The sequence below is a fragment of the Heteronotia binoei genome, chromosome 1 (assembly GCF_032191835.1).
Source record: "Heteronotia binoei isolate CCM8104 ecotype False Entrance Well chromosome 1, APGP_CSIRO_Hbin_v1, whole genome shotgun sequence".
Taxonomy (NCBI): domain Eukaryota; kingdom Metazoa; phylum Chordata; class Lepidosauria; order Squamata; family Gekkonidae; genus Heteronotia; species Heteronotia binoei.
The window spans coordinates 130073105-130092595 of NC_083223.1; the positions used below are offsets into that span (position 1 = coordinate 130073105).

The 19491-nt window shown below is 41.4% G+C and overlaps 1 protein-coding gene across 4 annotated transcripts in view; it reads left to right on the forward strand.

Annotated features, from left to right (window-relative positions):
• STXBP5 (syntaxin binding protein 5) overlaps positions 1-19491 on the forward strand; it is a 306923-nt gene that overhangs the window by 264608 nt on the left and 22824 nt on the right. For 2 of the 4 annotated variants that reach the window (XM_060240653.1, XM_060240679.1), the window contains 3 exons: positions 4804-4863; positions 4959-5006; positions 18997-19047. In XM_060240653.1, the coding sequence (XP_060096636.1) occupies positions 4804-4863; positions 4959-5006; positions 18997-19047 (159 nt within the window). The remainder of the gene's footprint in view (positions 1-4803; positions 4864-4958; positions 5007-18996; positions 19048-19491) is intronic. The other 2 variants (XM_060240661.1, XM_060240670.1) reach the window with 2 other exon arrangements.

The following is a 19491-nucleotide window of genomic DNA, read 5'->3' on the forward strand; positions in this document are numbered from 1 at the left end:
AGAGGTTGTCCTTGAAAGGGCAGCTGCTGTGAGAGCCCTCTCAGCCCCACCCACCTCACAGGGTGTTTGTTGTGGAGGAGGAAGGTAAAGGAGATTGTGAGCCGCTCTGAGACTCTTCGGAGTGGAGGGCGGAATATAAATCCAATATCTTCATCTTCTTCTTCTTAACTCTGGATAAGTGCATTCTTACCACAGCACATTATGTTTCCAAAAGTCAAAAGTAAATACTCACTCTTTGGGCTTTCCTCTTGGTTGCATGATACTTGTCACTAGAAAATGGTGAGATTAGGATTAACAGACTGCAAAAATATACCATGTTGATTATGGTGATGCATCACAGATATGAAAGAGTCAGAGCTACCTGTATACAAGTAGATGTAGCCATGGAGCCTCTGGGGGTGTCAAATTGGAAAATAGGAGAGAGGATCTCTGCCAATAGGGGAGAGGATCTCTGCCAACAGAAAATTTTTAACCTTTTCTCTAACACAAAGTTTTGGAAACTATAAATCATTGTTACTATCTGAAGTTCTCTTAGTGGTTATAGTTGGGAATAGTGCTGTCATAGTATTTGATACCAGTTATGCATTTTATTCCTTAATGCAGTGACCTCTCATTATTCTTCATGTATACTTTATGCAGGGCTACCCTTGAGACTGACCTAGAAACTGCAACTGGTCCAGAATGCAGCAGTGCATGTTTTCACAGAAACTTCTTTTAGAGCCCATACTCAACTGGTGCTCCACCAGCTGCACTGCTCCAGGTTGAATACCAGATCAGGTTCAAGATTTGGGTCTTAACCTTTAAAGCTCTAAATGATCTTGGGAACAGCATACTTTTAAGACCGCCTCTCCTAGTATATCCCGCAAAGAACATTATGCCCTGCTGGTGATTCATGGCTCCCAAGATATCTGGCTGTTCTCAACCAGAGCCAGGGCTTTTTTTGGCTTTTTTGACTTTGGCTCCAACCTGGTAGAATGTTGTGCCAAGTGAGATCCAGGCCCTGCAAGATTTGATGCAGTTCTGCAGGTCCTGCAAGACAGAGATGTTCTGCCAGGCCCACAGTTGATGGAAGCAACGGTTTCCATTCTAGACTGGGCTCCTCTTCCTCTCCCCCCCTTCTTCTAGCTTTATTTTGAGTTTTTAAGGAAAGAAAGAATGGGAAAAGAAATGGGGAAAAATGCACAGGAAATATAATTACCAGAAACACAACGTGAAGGGCAATTTTACAGGTATTAAGGACACTCCTTCATCAAAATATATATGTATATTTTTAAAAGTATATGGCATAATAGTTTTAAAATATGTGACATAATATATATGGCATGATGGTTTAAGCTTAAAGATATTTATGACATAATAGGTTTAAAAATCTATATAACAACCTAGTCACTATATTTTTATTTATTTATTTAATAGGCTTATATTCCGCCTTTTCCCGGAAACAGGCTCAAGGCGGATCACAACATATAAAAATAGCAATAAAAACCTACATATCAAAGTTAAATAGCTAATTTAAAATTAAGAGTAAAAACAGTAAATAAAACGCACCACCAGCTGACAGGGCACAGCATATCAATAACCAGTTGCACTGTGATAAGCATGATGTCACCACAAGAGAGGCAAAATGATGGAATAATAGGGCGCCCTCTGCCTCAACCATAGGCTCAGCGGAACAGCTCCTTCTTGCTGGCCCTACGAAATGGCAGTAATTCAGGCAGGGCCTGGATCTGCACAGGGAGCTGATTCCACCATGCAGGGGCCAGGGCTGAAAAGGCCCTGGGCCTGGTTGAGGCAAGTCAGACATCCTTAAGGCCAGGGGTGGTCAGGAGGTGTTGCGTAGCCGATCGCAACGACCTCTGGGGCGTATATTGGGAAAGGCGGTCCCTCAGGTATGTTGGTCCTGGACCACGTAAAGCTTTAAATTTTACCATTTTCTCATTGAATATTATCATTTTCCATATCTTGTTAATCTTATCTATTATATGCTATAACGTATGTAACCTCATAGGGATTTTTTTACAAAATTCTCACACAATAGTTATAATGGAAAGCACATAAAAATCATATCTGTAATTTTATATTATGACCGACCTATAGTTTTATCATATAATATTAAACTATTCAAACATATAACTACAGAGATTAATTATAATAATAATAATAGAAAGCTCACCAGTTATTTTCAAAATCATCTTTTGGTCTTTCATTAATGTAGTTTGTCAATTTTGCCATAACTGCATATTCTTGCATCTTATCTATTCAATTCTCAAGAGTTGGGCAAACCTCTGTTTTCCATTTTGCTGCAAATACTACTCTTGCTGCAGTTAACATGTATCTGACCCATTCATACATTGTTCTTTCCACATTTGCTAGTAGAATTCCTAGTAGCTCTGTCTCTGGTGACACAGCGAATTTGATATTCAAAATTTAAAAAAAATTCAATAAGTATTTCTGTCCAATACTTGTTAGTTTTGTTACAAGACCACCACATATGGTATAAGGTACTCTCTGTCAGGGGTGTCAAACATGCAGTTTGGAGCTGAATCAGGCCCCCAGTGGGCTTCTATCAGGCCCCCAAGCAACTGCCTGTCATCTGCTTCCTTCTCCCTATATCTTGCTTCCTTCTGCATAACAGCTTGCTTTGCAAGGCTTGCTCAATTGCACAGGAGCTACAGAGCAAAACCTCTATTTTCTCTATTGGCTGTGGCTCCATCCTTGGGGAGGAAGGGGGGAGGGATAGCTTGCTTTGGCAGGCTCTCTCAATCCCACAGCAGAGCTACTGAGCCAAGACTCTCTTCCTTCTATTGGCTTAGCTTCCCCCCGTCTCCTGGGGAAGGAAAGATGACCCGACACTAGGCAATTATGAATAAAGATGCCACACAGTGGTTCAGCTCAAGGTCCGTTCCAGACCTTGAGCTGAACCACTGCGTGGCATCTTTATTCATAATTGCCTAGTGTTGGGTTGTTGTTTAAATTTAATCTTTACCGTCACTCCAGTATTTTTTGGTTTTGAAGGAAGGAAAGAGCCAGAGCTTCTGTTGCCCAGTTCCGTGGATCCCATGGGAGAAATACAAAGAAAGCATCTTTAAGACCAATAAGTGCTAATGTTTAAAGCATGTTTCAAGTTTTAATATATATATATTTGTGTTTGTCTGTGTTCTTTATAAAAAATTTTATCTCTGCTACCTAATCTTAAACATTTGTACAATGTTTATTGAATTTTGTTGTTAGCTGCCCTGAGCCTGCTTTGGCGGGGAGGGCGGGATATAAATAAAAGGTGATTGATTGATTGATTGATTGATTGATTAAATGGCTTGGCCCAACCCGGCACGGACTGGCCCAGCAAGGTCTCATTTATGTCAGATCCAGCCCTCATAACAAATGATAGATCCAAGTGGGCAGCCGTGTTGGTCTGAAGTAGTTGAACAAAGAGTCAAGTGGCACTTTTAAGACCAACCAAGTTTTATTCAGAACATAAGCATAATTATTATGAAACTTGGAACAAACACCTCCCCAGGACTGAACAGGGATGTTGGTTTTTTTATCTCATTACATATGCTAAACCCACTCTCAGTGAGTATAGCTATACATCCACAGTATTCCAATGTATAATAGTGTATCAAAATAATGTTTTATATTGTCATACTCCAATAAGGGATATTGGCTATTTATCTCATTACATATACTTAACCCATTTTCATTTTATGTATTCTTGTATGTTTTCTAATGGCAGACTAGAATGATGTTTATAATGTATAGATTGATGTTGATAAGTAAATTAGGTGGACTACAACTAGGAAATACACATCCTTTTGTGATTCACCTAGATTTACAGAAACACCAATTGGCAGAGGACTTTATTACCTTTTTTTGGCTATCCAGACCAAATGGCCAAGCCGCACTGGTTTACCATGTGATCAGTCTGCATACTTAATCAACAAACTGCTTGTATTTCAACCCACAATACCTGATCCCCTCGTCTGATGAAGTGTGCTTAGAGAGCACAAGAAAACTTACGTTCTGAATAAAACTTGGTTGGTCTTAAAGGTGCAACTTGATTCCTGCTTTGTTCATAACAAATGAGTTCAACACCTCTGCTCTATCTCTTTACACTTCCACTACAATCCTCTGTAGTTTTTAATCCATCTTCTCAATGTCTTTTGGGGTAATGTATCAGCAATAAAACTTTTTATACCAATTTTCTCTATGTGCTTGACTTGCTATGAATTTTATCTTTCATCCATAGCCTTTCCCATTGCTGGAATAAAGTCTTCTTCCCGAAGTTTTGAAGCCATTTCACAAAACATGTTTTGACTTGTTCTGTTTCTGTATCGTGTTGTAAAAGAAGTTTGTAAATATGTCCCAAAAGATTATCTTTTTAATTCAATATTATCTTTTTGAAATGAGTCAGATTCCTTAAAATATCTCCTCACTGCTTGATCATCATCATCTTCTTCTGCTTCTCCTCCTCCCTTTCAATGTCTGTTAATTTCCTTTTTTCAGTGCTTGTTAATCTTTATTGACTAATCCTAGAGTATTTGTTCTCCTGCCCAGTAAGGGGCTCTCTTTATTATATACCATTTTAAATGTAAGAACTGTTTTAATATTTTAAATTTATAGATATTGATTTATGCACGTTATTACCCACTCTGAGCCCTGTTGCACAGGGGCGGGAAGGCTATAAATCCAATTAATAATAACTAACTATTATTATTATTGTAGTAGTAGTATGTTTTGTATGCATTCTTTTTGTGTAAATATCCATTTTCTGTGTCCATTTCATTCTTGTCTTCACTCATGTAGGTTCTGGTTCTCCCATCAATTCTGATGATGATCAAAAAATGAATAATTTTATAGAAAAGGGTACAGTATTTTATTCTTAAGAGAATATTCTTTTCATTAGTTCATCTTTTAGTATACATATAGATTGACATTTTGTATCAAAATATTATTTGCAGTGAAGACCAAAAGCAGAAAGTTTTCCAAGATGGTAGCCAGTGATATAGGTAGGAACTAGAAAATTATCCTTTGCTCCTTACCCAGTAACTTACTGTATGCAGTGCTTAACCCAACGGTGAAACAAGGCTCGCTGCATTGCATTCTTTGTTAAATTAACATTCTCCTAACCAATGTGGTGATCCTTTGGGCTGCTTCTCTGCAAATATGCTAGACTCAATGATTAACACAATCAAGCAGATTGGGGTCTTAATTTTCTCTAATTGTATATATGTATCACTCTACAAAGGATTTGGGTTCTATGACATTGAAAGGGTTCAATCCTGTATGTATTGCCACATAACAAGATTTTAACACCGGTTCATTAAACCTGGTTTTGCTGAAGTGAATAAGAGATTTTCACTTATTGAGAAAAAACACTTCACATTTTTATTCTTAATATCTATACTAGTCGTGTTGCTAACTAACCTATGATGCTTGAAAAGTTCTAAATGATTTGTTGAACATACACAAGTTTACAGTGCATGCACAAAGTGGATTGAATCCTTCTATGGTAAGAACATAAATATGGTGGATGATGGATTAATATAAAGAACTCTAAGGGATAATTTCTTGCTTGCGTATTGTTAACCTGCTAGAATATAATATTTGTTAAATCAGTCTTCTGTTTACATAGAAATTAGATTTTGTTGAAGTTTTTCTGTTTATCACTTCTATTAGGAATATACATTAACTTTTCTTAAGTATATAAGAATATATATTTACAAAGTAATGGTGGCTTATCTCCCTATTGACTTGGCATACTTACAGCATACTGTATAATAGAGCAATATTTTCTTGATCACATTTTTGTTTTAATATCCTGATTTAATTTGCTACCATATTGTAAATGCCAAACAACATTTTGAACATTTAGTTGTAAATATAACATGTATAAACAAGCCTGGTAATTTAAAGCTACAGTGAAGGAGTTACAGTAAAATGTTGTGTTTTCGCTCTACTGATTTTATGAGCCTAGACCTAAGTAGAATATCTGCCTAATAATTTGTGCAACAACAGGCATTTGAAGGAGCGTATCTTTAAATTAGGCCATGTAGATCATCAACCTCCTAGAATTGTCCAGGTAGGCACAGCTGTGTTGGTCTGAAGCAGTAGAACAAATTTTGAATCCAGAGACCAACAAAAGTTTATTCAAGGTATGAGCTTTTGTGTGCAGGCACACTTTCTCAGATATTGAAGAAGGAGGGACCTAGAAACCATAGATTCACATGAGCCATCAAATGCTGCCAAAATTAGATTAAATGGCACTAGAAAGCTAATGAGATGTGGAATGGTATAGTATAGCCTGATCTTGTCAGATTTTAGAAGCTAAGCAGGATTGATCATTGGATAGGAGCGCACACCAAGGAAGAAACACAGCAAACCACCTTTGTTTGATCACTTGCTTTGAGAACCCTATGGGGTCACAATAAATTGGCTGTGACTTGATGGCAATCTTGTCTCTGTTAGTCTTTACCGCCAAGGAGGAAGATATGGATTGTATAGTCTTCTCAGCATGCACTAGGCTCCAAGCAAAACCAGTCTTTGCCCTAATTGCAAAGTAAGAGTTGGACTAAATGCAAAACAAAAATAACACAGTGAGCTAGAAATGACTGCATCTTGGATTATCTCAAGATTATTGTAGGAATTAAAGAAGCTAAGTGTGCAGTACTATTGTTTTTGGTTGTAATATACGCTTTGTTTATATTTGCCCATCCAATTAACCAAGCACCACTGACTGTGTCAAAGTGACACAATTCTGCTGTGAAAACAGGGAACTCCGCTTATTTGATATTTTTAACATGGAAGGTAATATATTTTATTCAACACTGTGATAGTTGGCTTTTATAAAGATAATTGGGGGTATTCCTCAATTTAGATTTTACCACTGAAGAGATACACAGAGCTTCTGTGTATAAACAAAATATTCATAACTGATGTTTAGGGAATCCAAGAAAACAAGTGAATCCAAGGCCATGAATTCAAGCTTCTCCCAAGAGAGATGAGAGTAGAGCCAATCTGCACCTGCAAAAATCAGGACCTAGAATGCTTGAGGGTAAGGGAGAATATGGAGGATCTTGGTTGATCTGTAATGTCTCATGTAACTTTCTGCACTCTTAGAAGAATAGCTGTATGTGTGTAGACTGGGAGTTGGTTATACTGCACCTCTGTTAAGGCTACTCTGTACTAAATTGTGGAAGCTAGTTGAATCATTGTATTGCTTAACTACTTTATCCTATGGAAGCTTGTCCCCCCACCTTGCCCTCAAGTCACAGCTGACTTATGGCAACCCAGTGGGGTTTTTAAGGCAAGGGATGTTTAGAGGTGGTTTACCATTGCCAGCCTCTGCATCACAACCCTGGATTACTTTGGTGCTTTCCCATCCAAATACTAACCAGGCCCACCCCTCCTAAGCTCCCGAGATGTGATGATATGGGGCTAGCTTGGGCTCTTCAGATAAGGCCCATCCCCCTTCCTAGTCTAGAATGTTTAGACTTTCTAAACTTTAGACTTTAGTTTAGATTTTTATGAGTAATTTTCATAGTTCTTTCTGTTAAGAAGATACTATTCTGAAAAGTCATAGACAGTACATTTGTTCTGCCTTTCAATTTAAAATGGAAGATGGAAGGCGTTGCATGTCACATCCATGGTGCAATACAGTGTACTGCAATACTGTAATGCAAAGGACAACCACCTGGGATAGGTCCAGAGCTGCAAAGAGTAGGCGAAGGCCTTGGATAACTTATAACATACAAAGCTGAACTTAGCCTCCCTAACTCCTCCCCTACTGTATTTTAAAATCCTAGGCAGGCCATGTTTTACTTGAGTGAAAACTATACAGGCCAAGCTCAGGAGGAATGAACAAGTGCCAGGGATATGGTAGAACAAAATTTGAGTCCAAAAACAAAATTTTCCGGAATATAAGCTTTTGTGAGTCAAAGTTCACTTTGTTAGCTGCGGGATAAGGCTATGGTATTGTCCTTGAATTACTTATGTGCTGTGTCCACTGGGTTTGGTTTCTCTGTATGCTTGCTAGTATCTCCAAATTCTAATACATGAGTTTCTTTTCATTTTCTTTATAAATGAGTAATGTTGAATAATGATACAAGTCTGTAATAGCACTTACTAACATGGTAGCATCATAATCCAGTGTTTTTGGTGCACATGCTTAGATCACCTGCTTACAGGTATGGGTTGTTAGTAACATTGCTGATAGTTCCAAATGGGCAGCCATGTTGGTCTAAAGCAGTAGAACAAAATAGGAGTCAAGTGCACCTTTAAGACCAACAAAGTCACATTTTAATGGGATATGTAGGGTAGTGATACCACTGAATGCATATGTTATGTCTGAATCTACTGAGATCCTGTTGAGTATATGCTTCTAGGTGCAACAAATGATATATTAAATATTGAATAATGGCCTTATAAAAAAAATAATTTCTGTTCCTCCTCACTTAATGTGGGTTGAAACTCTATTGTTTTAGAGCTTTCTGTGTTGCAAGATCAATCTCCCTCATCACAGATTGTGTTTTACTGTGCTTATTGTCACAGGTATGGGCAGAGATGGTCTTTTCCTACCAGGTTACATTACAATGAGTGCTTTATTAACAGGTTACAACCTGCATGAAGCCTTCAGACTCATCTGGTCTTTTTATTCTTGTATGTAGTATGAGCAGCTATTTGCTGGTGAATGTGTGGTCCTTTCTCTCTAATCCATGCCAGTAGCTGAATACTGAATGAGAAAATATGATCAAAACCCCACATTATTTCTTTGCTTATTACAAAATGCTCATTGAGGTTTACAAGGTGTCATTTGTGACCTATCACCATGAAAGTTATTTATCAATTACTTTTAATCAAAAATAGATTTTACAGATAATTACAAAAATAGATGGCAGTTTGCATTTGAATCTGTTTCTCCTCATCTGCTAATTGAATCAATATTTGATGTAATGGACTTTAATGGGCTGTCTGAACTTCACCCTACCCCCCATTCTATATCCTTGGAGCCAGAACAATTGTTAAAGTGCCATAGATTAATGCATTCACAATCCTGAAATTCAGAGATCATTGGGAAAAAAACACATTTAGATATTTATTAAGGAGGACGTCCGGGTTTTGGCATCTTGAACTCGGTCCGCGGAGCTTGCCTTCAGCGGTCCCCCAAACCGGGTGGTAGGAGGGGTGCCACAGATGTGATATCTCTAGGGAGACCTTGGAGTGGTCTCCTGACAGCAAGGGGCTTTACAGGGGCCAGGGAAACAGCAAGAGAATAGTAAAAAGTATATAAGGAAATAATAAGATTGTAGAACTTAATGGTTATATTGGGTTAAAATTTAAAGACTTGTAGGTAGAAAGAATTTGGTATTATGCTTTGAGGTAGAAATGTAACTGATATATTTGCTTTTTTCTGTTTATTGTTTCTCTATCTTGTTCCTCTCCCCCCTGCTTCTTTTTTTTGCTTCTGTATCCCTGCATTATTCTTTCTTTTTATACCCAATCAAAATTTGAAAATTCATAGATATTTATTAAGGTTTCTTAGTGTGTGGAAGTGTGATACTAGAGGAGGGATGTATTTGTGGCTCCTGGGTATACATTTCTGAGGTTTGCAGATCTTCAGAAATGCATACCCAGAGATCTTATCTCTAATGTGAGACAGGGATATTCATTTGCAACGAGAGAGGTGAATTATTACATGATGACTTAAATCAAGAAATGTGATGCTTAACAGTACTGAGAATGCAATTGATTATTTTATGTTAAAATTGAAGTATAATTACAAGTTAACCACTGTGCATCATCATGGGACTGCATGATTGCAGGTCAGCTATGGCGAAGAGCCTCCAAGATTTTCTGAATAATCTTCTAGGTTCTGGAGAGCTCCCCCTCTCCTCTGTCTATAGAAGTCCCTTTTCCCACCCAAGGGGTCACATGACAGAGCTGGGGCTTGCATTCCTTCCTTCAGTTTTTTTCTTGCCACCATGAGGAGAGGATGTTGAGGAGATCCATCAAACTTGCTCTCGCTTCTTTTACAGAGATCATCAGAAGACACATTCTGGTAGTAGTGGAAAATGTCACAGGAAATTTCCTGTGAGGCACAGTATCCCTCTGCCTGTGCAGAGGGGTCCTGCTCTGGCAATGGGTAATAAGGCACAGGGTGCAATTGATAGCTATTCTATAAATATCATCATCACAATAGCAGGCAGCCTAAGCAAAGATACAAGTGTGGAACAAGAGTGTTCCATATCAGAATTCTGTCTGGCATTCTGATATCTTCAAAAATGAGGGGTCCCTGAGGTAGACCTGTTAATGTCAGTAGATAACAAAAAATATCACTTTTACTGCATACATAGGCCGTAGGTAGGGGTGTGCAAAAAAAAAAAAAAAAATTGGTATTACACGGATTCGGAAGTATACGGGGAAAAAAATTCGGAATCCCCATATACTGCTGAATACCGCATTCGGAATAGCCGCATATACGGTAGATGCGCGGCTATTTCCGAATATACGGCCCTATTATACCCTATGGGCCATTGAAATCAATGGCAAATAGGGTATATTTGAAGCTGCCTGGAGGGGAGGGGGTTTGAGGGAGAGCCCCCAAATTTGCAGGGGACCTGCAGGGGACTCTCCCCTCCAACCCCCTCAAGTCCCAAAAAGATTGGGCCAGGGGATCCCATTCCAGGGGCACCCAAAGAGGGTGCCCCTATTCCATCATTATACCCTATGGGCCATTGACATCTATGGCAACATAGGGCATAATTAGAGGCTACTGGGGGGGGCAGGGGGTTTGAGGCAGACCTGGCTGCAGCAAACCCAGATGCCAGCTCTCCAGCCCTGCCCCAAACAACACAGGGAAAGCTGGCCAACCACAACAAGCCTGCTGGTTCTGAGTCTCTCACCCAGGTGCCAGCTTCCCTGCCACAGAACACACAATCTACAGATGCCAGCTCTCCAGCCCTGCCCCAAACAACATGGGGAGAGCTGGCCAAGCACAACAAGCCTGCTGGCTCTGGGTCTCTCACCCAGGTGCCAGATTCCCTGCCACAGAACACACAATCTACTCTATAAAAACAAGAAAGTGACCCAGCCCACACACACCCTCGCCAACCCCCACACCAACCAGAAGTAATTTAAAAAAACAAAAACAAAACCAGCAGAATCACAAAAGGCCAAGTGTTAAAAAAGTGGCCTTTTCACCAACAAGAAAGCTCAGGCCAAATCAGTCAACAACAACACCCCCACCCCTAAAACCAGAACCAGGAAAAGGGGGACAAAAGTGGCCTTTTAAACAATGAAAATTAGGCCAAACAGCACCCCCCCAATAACCTGAAGATAAAAGTAACAGCAGCAGCACAACACAGCAGCAACAAATCAAACACTGAATACTTTTAAAACAGTAGAAAAACTCAACTTTTAACAATACAGGAACTTTGCCAACCCCTCCCCCCCAAAAAACCCCTTCACCCTAACCCCAAGAAATCCAAGCCACCCAAATCAGGAGAAGTAAAAGGACACGGCACTTTTAAAAGTCCTCTCACTAAATTAAGATATGGGCAAATTGGCAACCCCCCCCCACACCCCAGGCCCCCTCCCCAAGCAGAAACCCCTAACCCCCTAAGCCCAAATAAGCTACCCCACCACCACCCAAATCTGGATAAGTAAAGGGACTCTGAGTCTTAAAAAGTCCTTTTACCAACAATAAATAAAAACAAGAACCCCAAGACTGTCTTACCTTGTCTTCTCTAGTCCAGGGAAGTCTGGTAAGGCTGAGTGAGAGAGCAGCAGGCAGCAGCTGAAGCCAAGGGCCAGCCAGCAGCAGCACAATCTCTCACACCAACCAACACAGCAGCAATGGAGGAGTCCAGCCAGGAAGACTCCTTAAAAAGCCCCGCAAAGCATGCATTTGCAATGCATTTTGCAAATGCATGCTTTGGATTGGCTGCTGGGGCTCCTCTTCCCCCTCCCCCCCCTGATCCCAGGGAGGCTATGGGAGAGGCGAGAAAAGGCAACTAAAGGCGGGAAAGTAGGCAAGCAGCTCCTTTGAGGCTGCAGAAGCTACTTTCCCGCCTTTTGAATTGACAGCCGTATACTTCTGAATAGCTATTCGGAAGCATTCGGCGAGCCGTATTCGGCTGCCGTGTAATGGGCGCCTATGGGGATCGGCTTCAGCCTATTCCGTATACAGCCGAATCAGTGGTGATTCGGCTGTAAATACGGTTCGGCCGAACCGAATGCACATCCCTAGCCGTAGGTTCTATGGGGGATGCCTTCTAGTGACAGTGGCACAGACATCTCTTTTATGTTTCCCCCTATTGCTATCCTCCACCAGGTTATTCTCAAGATAAAGGCAGACTACTCATCATGCATTTTTGTAGCCCAGCCCACTATGGAAGCTGGCCAGAGGGCAACACATGATATTGCCACCAGAGTAGGATCTCCTCCATATATTCCTGTTTGCCATCCTCATAAGAACATAAGAGAAGCCATGTTGGATCAGGCAAATGGCCCATCCAGTCCAACACTCTGTGTCACATAGTGGCCAAAAAAACCAGGTGCCATCAGGAGGTCCATCAATGGGGACAGGACACTAGAAGCCCTACCGCTGTTGCCCCCCTCCAAGCACCAAGAATACAGAGCATCACTGCCCCAGACAGTTTCAACAATACACTGTGGCTAATAGCCACTGATGGACCACTGCTGCATATGTGTACCCAATCCCCTCTTGAAGCTGTCTATGCTTGTAGCCACCGCCACATCCTGTGGCAGTGAATTCCGTGTGTTAATCATCCTTTGGGTGAAGAAGTACTTCCTTTTATCCATTCTAACCCGACTGCTCAGCAATTTCATTGAGTGTCCACGAGTTCTTGTATTGTAAGAAAGGGAGAAAAGTACTTTTTCTCTACCATTCTCTATCCCATGCATAATCTTGTAAACCTCTATCATGTCACCCCTCAGTCGATGTTTCTCCAAGCTAAAGAGCCCCAAGCGTTTTAACCTTTCGTCATAGGGAAAGTGTTCCAACCCCTTTAATCATTCTAGTTGCCCTTTTCTGCACTTTTTCTAATGCTGTAATATCTTTTTTGAGGTGCAATGACCAGAATTGTACACAGTACTCCAAATGAGGCTGCACCATTGATTTATACAGAGGCATGATACTGGCTGATTTGTTTTCAGTTCCCTTCCTAATGATTCCCAGCATAACATTGGCCTTTTTTTATTGCAGTTGCACACTGTCTTAACATTTTCAATGAGTTATCTACCATGACCTCAAGATCTCTCTCTTGGTCAGTCTCCACCAGTTCACACCCCATCAGCTTTATAGATAGAATTTTTGCTCACAATGCACATTACTTTGCACTTGGCCACGATGAACTTCATTTGCCATGTTGACGCCCATTCGCCTAGCCTTGACAGATCCCTTTGGAGTGCCTCACAATCCTCTCTGGTTCTCATCACCCTGAACCTCTCTGGTTCTCACCACCCTGAACAATTTAGTGTCATCCACAAACTTAGCCACTTCACTGCTTACTCCCAACCAGTGTTCCTTCTAAGTTGAGTTAGTGTGAGCTAGCTCACAGATTTTTAGCCTCCAGCTCACACATTTTTGTCTTAGCTCAGGAAAAATGGCCCCAAAGCACACTAATTTTTTTCAGTAGCTCATCACTTTAATGCCAGTAGCTCACCACTTTAATGCCAGTAGCTCACGAAGTAGAATTTGTGCTCACAAGACACTGCAGTTTAGAGGAAGCATTGCTCCCAACTCCAAATCATTAATGAACAAGTTAAAAAGCATTGGATCCAGTACTGAGCCCTGCAGTACTTCACTGCTTGCCACCTTCCACTGCAAAAATTGTCCATTTATTGTCATGCTCTGTTTCCTATTAATTAGCCAGTTTTTGATCTGCAAGAGGACTTGTCCTTTTATCTCACAACTCTAGAGCTTACTTAGGAGCCCTTGATGAGAAATTTTATCAAAAACTTTCTGAACAAGCATACTGGCTGATTTGTTTACATACTGGAAATCAAGGTAAACAACATCTATTGGGTCCCCTTTGTCCACATATTTGTTCAGCCCCTCAAAGAACTCAGGTTAGTGAGACAAGATCTTCCCTTACAGAACCCATGCTGAGTCTTCCTCAGTAACTTTTGTTCATCAGTGTGCCTACTAATTCTCTCTTTAATAGTGGTTTCCACCAACTTTCCCGATATTGAAGTCCGACTGACTGGCCTCTAATTTCCCAGATCTCCTCTGGAACCCTTTTTAAAGATGGGGGTGACATTAGCTAACTTCCCATCCTCAGGAATAGAGGCAGATTTTAATGAAAAATTGTATATTTTTCTCAAGAGATCCACAAGTTCACCTTTTAGTTCTTTCAGAACTCTTGGATGTATGCCATCTGGGCATTATCAGTTTTTAAATGACTTATCAGTTTTTAAATTGTCTTGGGCATTACTTAGGACCAAGTCCAGGATCGGATCTCCCCTGATAGATTCTGTGACCATCTGCTCCATAGCACAGTCATTGAAAGTGTAGCTGCTGTCTTTAATTCTTTCATTATTTTATAATCATCCTCTATCTTTTGATCTGGTGGGTGATAATAAACTCCCAGAGTTAAACTTCCTTTTGGGCCCATATTTCAACCCAAAGCATTTCTAGAAGCGAATCTAATTCTTTGACCTTCTGAATCTTACTAGACTGTATATGCTTTCTGACATACAGAGACATCCTACCTCCAACCCTTCTCTATCTATCCTTCCGATATAATTTATATCTAGCAATCACTGTGTCCCACTGATTTTCCTCATTCCACCAAGTTTCTGAAATACCTACAGTGTCTATATTTCCCCCAAACACGAAGCATTCCAACTCCCCGATTTTACTTCAGACGCTTCTAGCATTTGTATATAAACATCTATAATTTCCCAGGAAAGTTAGGTCCACAACTTTCCTCCTGCTGCCTTGAGACTTTGCCAGGAGGTCCATACTGTTTGTCACCATCTCAGTGGACAACTCTAATCCATTGCCTGGTAGAAAAGTAACAGCTAACTCTTCATCTCTTTGAGATGAGTCATCCTGAAACAGAGACATTTCATCTCCTGTCGGCTTTCCCCTAAGATTCGGTTTAAAAACTGCTCGGCCACCTTTATGATTTTAAGTGCCAGCAGCCTGGTTCCTTCTGGGGACAAGTGGAGACCGTCTCTCTTGTACAGCTCCCGCTTGTTCCAAAAAACATCCCAGTGCCTAACAAACTTGAATGCTTCCTCCTTACACCATTGTCTCATTCATGCATCAAGAGTCCTAGTCTGTACCTGTCTCTCCTGTCCTGCACATGGAACAGGTTTGTTTGTTTAGATTTCTATCTCGCCGTCTCCACAAGTGGACTCAAGGTGGCTAACAGTCAGTTCAAACATCTACAAATACAATTTAAAAATGATAAAATACAACTAAAAACATTTTATGGTGCTGTTCAACTTCAGGATAGGTGGGATCTTCTAACAGTGATCCTATAATAATCGTAGTTCCTTAACAGTGTAGGGTGGCAGTCCTTTCCCAATTTAGATGTTGAAGGCCTGTCAAAATAGTTCAGTTTTGCAGGCCCTGCGGAATTAAGAGAGATCCCACAGGGCCCTAATGGCCTCCGGGAGGGCATTCCACATTTCTGGTGCTGCCACTGAGAAGGCCCTAGCCCATGTAGAACACAGTCTGGCCTCCCTTGGTCCGGGGATAGATAGTAGGTTTTGTGTCCCTGAATGCAGTGCTCTCTGGAGAACATGTGGAGAAAGGCAGTCCCATAGATAGGCAGGCCCCCGACCATATAGGGCTTTAAAGGTCAATACCAACACCTTGAAATGGACTCAGAACACAATGGGTAGCCAGTGCAGCTCTTTCAGTACTGGTTGAATGTGCTTCCATCAAGGGAGCCCCATTAGCAGCCGTGCTGCTGTGTTCTGCACTAGCTGTAGTTTCTGAGTCAGGGCAAGGGTAGCCCCATGTAGAGAGCATTACAGTGATCTATTCTTGAGGTGACCATAGTCTGGATCACTATTGCTAAGTCATGCTCCAGAAAAGGGGCCAGCTGCCATACCCACCAAAAGTGAAAAAAGGCACTTCTGAGAAGGCTACCTTGGAGGTCCTGGTCTTGAGTCTCTTGCCTAGCATCCTAAATTTTTCCTCCAGGACCTCACAACTGCATTTCCTCACATTGTTGGTGCCAACATGTCCCATGACCACTGGCTCCTCCCCAACACTGTTTATCAGCCTATCTAAAACATGCGTAATGTCTGCTACCTTTGCACCAGGCACCAGGCAAGCAAATCACCATATGGTCAGTATGCGGTTTTGTCACCCAGCTGTTTACTTGTCTAAGGATCGAATCATCAACTACCAAGAGCCCCCCTCCCTCCCTGCCCAGGGATGGTTCCTAGGTGTGAAAGGATATCCCTTCACCAACTGAAGAAGAGATCCTTTCTGAGGGCTCATTCCCCTTATTCTCAGCAGGGTGCCCTGTTCCTTCTCGACCCTTATGCTCCCTGGCAGCAGCTGGGCTGCCATTTTCAGAGTGGGACACATCTAAGAAGTCCCTGAGAGTCTTTTCCAAAGTGCCTAATTGACTGCTTCTCCAGGTTAGCCACCTCGGCCTCAAGAGTGTGAACCCTTCCCTGGGAACCAGGAGCTCCTTGCACTGAGCATACACAAGACTGTCCAGTGGGCAAATAGTCATACATATGACACTCAGTACAAAACACTGGGAAGCCCCCAACCCCCTGCTGGCATTCTGCCTTCATAATTGCTTTCTAAATATACAATCCCCACTTTAATATCTTTTGTGTTTATGTGGTTCTTCTTGTGGAAAGTCTGCTTACCTTATTGGGAATACAAGGAAACTATGGGCCTGATGGACAATCAGCAACCATCACCTGATACAATCACCTACAGCCCAGTCGAAGTAAACAGAAATAGCCATTCCCCAGCAACCACACAAACTCAGACTTTCTTTTCCCACACAGTTAAGAAAATTTTCCCCAGCAGTTAAGAAAAGGCAAACACTCACCCCTTCAGCAGTACCCTTTCCCACTCTCTTCCAGAGCTCAACTGACTGTGCTCTGCCTCTGGTGAGGTGCAGCCTTATACAATCCTTGCACCTGACCATTTGGCTAATACTACAGTAGAGGAGTTTTCACAGAAGGTTGAACAGATTATATCTGCCTCTTGCAAACCTACAATGAGAAGATCATATAGTTATAAATGGAAAAGGTTTGTGCACTGAAATGATAAACATGGCCTTGATCCACAATCATGTAGCTTGAGCAAAATCTTTTATTACCTAGTGGAACTGCAAGAAGGGGTCTAGTGACCTTATCTATAAAGATTCACTTAGCTGCTATCTCTGGGCGTTTTCGCACTGACCTTCTAGTGGCGCGACCACCCTCTTCACACCAGAGGATCTGCCCGGATTTCGCACAAGAAGCACCGGCACACCCAAAAGAGCCGGCGACTTCCGTCGCGAAACCTGCTCAAACGTTTTCCTGCTTCTTGGCGGTTTCCGTTTGAGCGGGTTTCGCGACGGAAGTCGCCGGCTCTTTTGGGTGCGCCGGCGCTTCTTGTGCGAAATCCGGGCAGATCCTCCGGTGTGAAGAGGGTGGTCGCGCCACTAGAAGGTCAGTGCGAAAACGCCCTCTGTGTCTCATGTCCCAGTTAATGGACAGTCAGTCTTCTCTAGTCCAGAGTTCAAAAAGTTTCTTAAAGGTTTATTTAATATGTTCCCACATTGCCCCCCCGCATTGCTCAATGAAGTTTATCCCTAGCCCTTTCAAAATTTATGTAGAAACCTTTTGAACCCATGGCCAGTGCTGACTTGTCCTTTGTCTCTTATGAAGCTGCCATTTTGGTAGCAATTACCTCTGCCAGAAGAGTAAGCAAACTACTCCTTTTTTATTTTAAAAGGACACAAGAATTAAGGAAGTATAGAAGCTTGCTTGTATGCTACAAAGGGTCAAGGAAAGGGAGAGCTGCATTAGCACGGTCACTCTTCCACTGGGTGGTCTCTACAATCAGAACAGCTTATGCTGAAGCTATGGTCTCTTGCCCAATGTCCCTGAAAGCTCACTAGACAAGGGCTCAGGCATCTTCAGCAGCATTCCATGCCAGACTTGCACAGGAGGACATCTGCAAGCACTACTTGATGGACATGAACTCCAGAAGTAAAGCTGCAGTGGGAAAAGCTTTGCTATAAGCTATTTTCTGTTTATCAGCCCACATCCTCCTCCTAGAATAGTTGAGCTTGCTATTCTCTCACGTGGGACTGCACAGATGCCATGGCGATGAAAACAGGGTTGCACTTGTCTGTGACCATTGTTCATCAAGTGGACTTCTGTACAGGCACACACCCCTCCCTCCTTTCCCTGCTGTGGACTGCCATATGAGCAGGGGCATCCTCCCGTTAATGAAGGGAACTGAGGGAAGGAATGTTCACCTCATCTCTGACATGTGACCCATTGGGTGGGAAAAGGGACCTCTCATAGACAGAGGGGAGCATTCTAGAGCCTAGAAGCTTCTTTAGAAAAGCTTGGAAGCTCTTCTCCACAACTGGCCTGCAATCATGCAGTCCCATGTGTGCCTACACAGAATGCCACTTGATGAACAGCAGTTACAGGTAAGTGCAATCCCTCTTTTCTTGTAATGCCAACATTTGGTTGTGCCGTATTGACATCCATGTAGTCATTTTTAGGTCAGAATTTAAACTCAAACTGTATTGCAACTTTGCATTGACTTTGAGATTTCTGTTTTGAATATCATAAGTATAATCTAAAAAATGAGCTGAATATTTGATTTTATACTTTTAAAAATAAAATGCAATTTTATTGAATGCTGTTATGAGCAATGTGATACTTGTATATGTTTTCTCTGTGCTTTGTGCTTAAGTTTACTATGAGGTAATTAAAGAGACATTTATTGCATAATTTTCTACTAAACCCCACAATAACATTATTTTTCAGCAAAAATGTCTAGAAAATTAAGCTTACCGACTGAACTGAAGCCTGAGTTAGGTGAGTTTAAAAAAAACCAAAACCCTCTGTGTTAATGGTATTTACAATGTTGGAAGGCTGTTGAGAGGGGGAAAATATACACCATTAGCATCTTGACTTTGAGCTTTAACCCCTCATTAGGAATAGATGCTGTCTTCCATTACTGGTGTCAAGGTTTGTTTATATGTGTAATACAGATTTACAAATTGTTTTGGCCTTGCATTGCTGTTTTTAAAAGCATGGAGAACCTCACATAAAGGAAGAATATGTTTTTGTGCCTAGTTTGTTAAAAGAAAATAACTGTAACGACATGATTACATGTATGACAAGCAAGAATAGTAAAAGGAAATCTGCAGAGCTGTTTTGAAGCAGACCACAGTTATAAAAAAAAATACCCAGTGATGTCTGTTGACTAGAATATACAATAAGTGAAGAACACTGGAAATATGTGCATTTTTCTCGCTG